This window comes from Sus scrofa, chromosome 7, assembly GCF_000003025.6.
Source record: "Sus scrofa isolate TJ Tabasco breed Duroc chromosome 7, Sscrofa11.1, whole genome shotgun sequence".
NCBI lineage: Eukaryota > Metazoa > Chordata > Mammalia > Artiodactyla > Suidae > Sus > Sus scrofa.
The window spans coordinates 78,837,694-78,842,956 of record NC_010449.5 but is presented as its reverse complement, the minus strand read 5'-3'; the positions used below and the strand labels follow the sequence as shown (position 1 = coordinate 78,842,956).

General features: G+C 39.0%; 1 protein-coding gene across 1 annotated transcript; it reads left to right on the top strand.

Moving 5' to 3' along the window:
- On the top strand, positions 680 to 1,993 carry LOC100523262 (olfactory receptor 11H6-like). Its single transcript, XM_003128783.4, is given in 2 exon segments — positions 680 to 1,368; positions 1,371 to 1,993. Coding segments are annotated over 2 exon segments (966 nt in total). The 5' UTR covers positions 680 to 1,025.

The window sequence follows — 5,263 nt, the reverse complement described above, 5'->3', positions numbered from 1 at the left end:
TACAGAGAGTAATAAGAAAGAATACTGCATGCACAGATCTTCCATTAATGTAATTTAAATCTCAAGGTGTTTTCAATGATATATATACCACTGGAGTTATTTCTGCTCTATGTGGCAAAAATATATAGAGAATACTATCCTGAGGTAGTTTCTCAGCATATGATAAATTTCACCTAAGGACTGAAGCCTCTGTCCTCAATTTAGGGTAATTTTCAGTTAAAAGTGAATCACGTTAGTTTGTAGTTATTCAAAGTGACAATGCATGAACCTCACTCCTTTTCAACAAGAACATTTTTGACTGCAAAGATGACCAAGTTAAAAATAAAGAGTAGTTTGTAGAATTGTGCATACGTCACTAAACATTGAGAAAAATTAACAATGCTAGTTGTGGAATTTTTTCATGGGGATCTTTAAAAATAAGAGGGAACACGAACTTCACAATTGGCCTTGCTATAAGCAATCACTGATAAAATGTTGTTTTCCTTATTTCTTTTCCAACATTCCCAATACTATACAAACAGAAACCCCACCTGAAACTTGCCTGGGATAGCACTAAAGATTACAGTAGTAAACAAACTCTTGCTTTATGGCTATACATTCTTGCAATGTTATCTTCTATTGACACAGAGCATGAATTATATACTTGTTTAAACCTCCCTGTGTCCTTATATAGGGTTGGCCCAGGGGGATGTTCCTGAACTCGGCTGAAAGCCTCTGAATGGCAAGGAGCATCTCCCATGGTTTATGTAGTGCTGAGAACATGACACAAAGGCAGGTATTTAGTAGACCGTGATAGGCATGGTGATCATGATGATACGGCCGTAATAAGCATCCACACCTCCAAGTTCCTTATTTCTCAAGTGAAACACTGGGGCAAAGAATGCTGGAAATCTTCAAAACATCTAAAACTATACTGTGAACTGAACTGTAAAGAAGTCCAGAAAACATCTGAATGAGAAAACTTCTATGGAATCATCTGTAACATGTAATGTCTTGTTACTGTAGTTGTAGGAGAGGGGAAAAAAATGAAAAACCCAGGAGGGACTAATCACTCTGACCCTGTGAGTGAATTCATTCTTCTTGGCTTCACCTGTACCTGGGCGATGCAGATCTTCCTCTTCTCACTCTTCTCTGTGATGTATGTGTTGACACTAATTGGAAACCTGTGCATTACCTGCACAGTGTGGTGGGACCAGCACCTCCACACCCCCATGTACATCCTGCTGGCCAATTTTTCCTTCCTGGAGATGTGGTATGTCACCTCCACTGTCCCCAGTATGCTAGCCAACTTTCTCTCTGAGACCAAGACCATCTCCTTCTCTGGCTGCTTCCTCCAGTTCTACTTCTTCTTCTCCATGGGCACCACTGAAACTTCTTCTTATCTGCCATGGCCTTTGATAGGTATCTTGCTATCTGCAGGCCCCTACACTACCCCACTATCATGACAGTTCAACGCTGCATCAGAATGGGAGCCTGCTGCTGGGTGTGTGGCTTCTCCTGTTTCCTTTTCCCAGTTTATCTCACCTCCCAGCTTCCTTTTTGTGGCCCTAATACTATTGATCACTTTTTATGTGACCCAGGACCCCTCATGAAGTTGTCTTGTGTGCCAGCCCCTGCCACCGAGACCATCTGTGCCATCTTTAACTCAGTCCTAATTTTCTCCACGTTCCTGTTCATTACCAGCTCCTACACCCTGGTAATCAGGGCTGTGCTTAGGGTTCCCTCAGCAGAAGGCAGGCGTAAGGCTTTCTCCACCTGTGGCTCCCATTTGGCTGTGGTGTCCCTGTTCTATGGCTCAATCATGGTGATGTATGTGAGTCCCACAGCAGGCAATCCAGCAGGGATTCAGAAAATTGTGACTTTATTTTACTCTGTGATGACTCCACTTTTCAATCCCCTGATCTACAGCCTCCGGAATAAGGAGATGAAGGAAGCCCTGAGAAAACTGTGTAGGAGCATGCTATTTGGTCAAAGACAGCTTCTCAAGTACTAGAATCCATATATAGGTAGGATATAGAGTGGTAAAATTATAGAAGATTAATGGCTTTAAGTAAATTTGGGAGACATGTATGTCTCCTAAATCCTCTGGAATATTTTTAGGAATGCATTTCAATGATGCAAATTGCAAGTAAGTTCTTACCAGAATTAACGTAAATCATTTGTACTAGGCTTTATGTTTGTATTAATCAATATAAATGTTTTATGAATGTGCCTGTGTGCTGCATGGAAATAGGAAAATGCCAAATACTCAAGACATTTTTACAAGGAAAAAAAAAGCATATACACCCAGATATCAACTGCTCAATTCCTATATCTTTGGCAAATTTAAGTAAATTTGTCTCTGACCATGAGTTCCATGGTGATTAGAGGTCTAGAGTCTATACCACTATCTACACACACACACACACACACACACACACCACATGCACACACCATACAAGCAGGCTCATGTGTGCTTCTATCCTCTCTCCTAATGCACCCACTGTCTTATTTTGGTCACATCAGTCTGGGTGTGCGCCTCATCCATTCAACATTTTATATGAAATCAAACCATTCCAGCTTTGCGTGGGTTAATAAGCCTAACTCAGGGATGGTTTAGGGAGAGTCAGAGGAAGGACCATGCTCAACACTTAGCTTCCCATATTTTACCCTGGTGCTGCCTCATTCTCCTCTTCTCTCATCCTCTCCCCACCACCCACAAGAGGGACCAGAACATCTTTCCCTTCCTTATTCATAAGAATCTTGTCCATATTAAGGTCCTTTGGGGGTTGAGAGTCTTCATCAAATAAGCATGTCAAAAATTGCTTCTTAGCAGGCCAATTTTTGAACATGATCTTGTGAAAATAGTTTTCTCCAACTAGTTACTGTTTGGGTTGTTTTAGCATCACATAACTTGATCTACTCCTTCTTTATCTTACTACCACCCAGAAGAATGCAATCAAAAGAATAAATGCACTCAAACAGAACAGGAGTGAGACCTGGAAATAAGATCACCTGGAATAAACTTAATAAAACAAAAATAATTCATACCTTAAGTGCCTTATGATTTCTTAAAGTGCTTTTCTCCCTGGGTGTATTAGAATGAAAATAAATCATGTAGAGAGGTTAGTGTGTGAGAGAGTCAGAGGATAAAAATAAGATAGTATGGCTAATGTCAGAAATGAGGTATATTACTCTCCAGTTAATTTTTTCAAAGTGGCCTGGACTTAATCATCAAACTGCATCTTAGTAAATAAACCTTACTCTGAGAGGGCATATTCTCTCAGCTGCAGGTCTTGATCAGAAGTGCTTTTATGCAACCCTTCCTCAGGGAGGACCCACACACACGTCACAATGCACATTTCTGTTTCCAGGGCACAGGCTGAGTAACAGTCATCACTACCTCCTTTGGACAGGCTCCCTTATGCCAGGAACCCCTGCAGAGCCTTACACAACATCCCTTGGCAGGAGAGGGAAGAAGGGAACCACATGCAGCATTCCCCACCTTCTCTCATTAAAACTAAAGAGAGTTGTACAGATGTATGACTGGGTCACTTTGCTGTACATCAGAAATGGACAGAACAATGTAAACCAACTGTAACAAAAAATGTTTTAAAGTACTAAATAAAAGGGAAATACAAGCACTCGACCCTATAATGCTCCCTAAAGAGGGAGAAGATAGAGACTAAAACATAGCATACAATATTCATCAATTATCTCTTGCATTGAAACTCACAAATTTGCTCTCATGACAGTCCTTATTTTGCTGCCTATTTTTCTCAATGAGTTACTAGCAGATATTTGATGCAAATTTTCAGAAAAATAATTTCAAAAATGATGAAAATCAATAAGAAACGTTAAAATGGTGGCATCATGCAAAGTAAATATACAAAAGATAATAATTAGGAAGAAAATACAATGGAAAGAAAATGTCATTCATGATGACAAAAAAAGTAGAATGCCTCTAAATAAATTCACCCCAAATCAGTGAAGTATGTAAAAAGGAAACTGCAAATATTGAACTTTAAATCAGAAAAAAATCAATAAATGGAGGTGTCTATCATATTTCTGGGTATAACAAGCAAATGTGACAAATCTGTCATTTCATCCCAAACAATTTAGGAATTTAACAAAAATAAATAAAATAATAACATCAAAATCATACCTATCCAATGTTCAGTAATTGGAGAAAGTATGAATTAAGATACATTTAAATTATAAAATTTCATACAAATGTCTTATAGATATTCAAAATCATGTTTTGAAATATAGCAGATGAGTAGAAAATGTTAACAATATAATGCCGAGTTTATTATTTTTTTCCAAAATAGTAAAGACTAAAGACAACTTACAGAATAGGAGTAAATAGTCTCAAATGATGCAACTGACAAGGGCTTAATCTCTCAAATATACAAACAGCAAATACAACTCAACAGCAAAAAGTCAACAACCCAATGGAAAAATGGGCAAAAGACCTGAATAGACATTTCTCCAAAGAAGATATACAGATGGCCAACAAGCACATGAAAAAAGGCTCAACATCCCTGATTATTAGAGAAATGCAAATCAAAACTACCACAAGGTACCACTTCACACCAGTCACAATGGCTATCATTAAGAGTCCACAATAACAAATGCTAGAGAGAGTGTGGAGAAAAGGGAACCGTCCTGCACTGTTGGTGGGAAAGTACATGGGTTCAACCACCTTGGAGAACAGTATGGAGGTACCTTAGAAAACTATACATAGAACTACCATAGGACCCAGGAATCCCACTCTTGGGCATATATCCACACAAAACTTTCCTTGAAAAAGACACTTGCACCCTTATGTTCACTGCAGCACTATTCACAACAGCCAAGACATGGAAACAACCCAAATGTCCATCAACAGAGGAATGGATTAAGAGGTGGTATATATACACAATGGAATACTACTCAGCCATAAAAAAGAACAAATTAATGCCATTTGCACCAACATGGATGGAACGAGAGACTCTCATACTAAGTGAAGTAAGTCAGAAAGAGAAAGACAAATACCATATGATGTCACTTATATCTGGAATCTAATAAATGGCACAAATGAACCTTTCCACGGAGAAGAAAATCATGGACATGGAGAACAGACTTGCGGTTGCCAAGGGGGAGGGGGTGGGAGTGGGATGGATTGGGAATTTGGAGTTAATAGATGCAAACTAATGCCTTTGGAATGGATAAGCAATGAGATCATGCTGTATAGCACTGAGAACTATATCTAGTCACTTATGATGGAGCATGATGATATGAG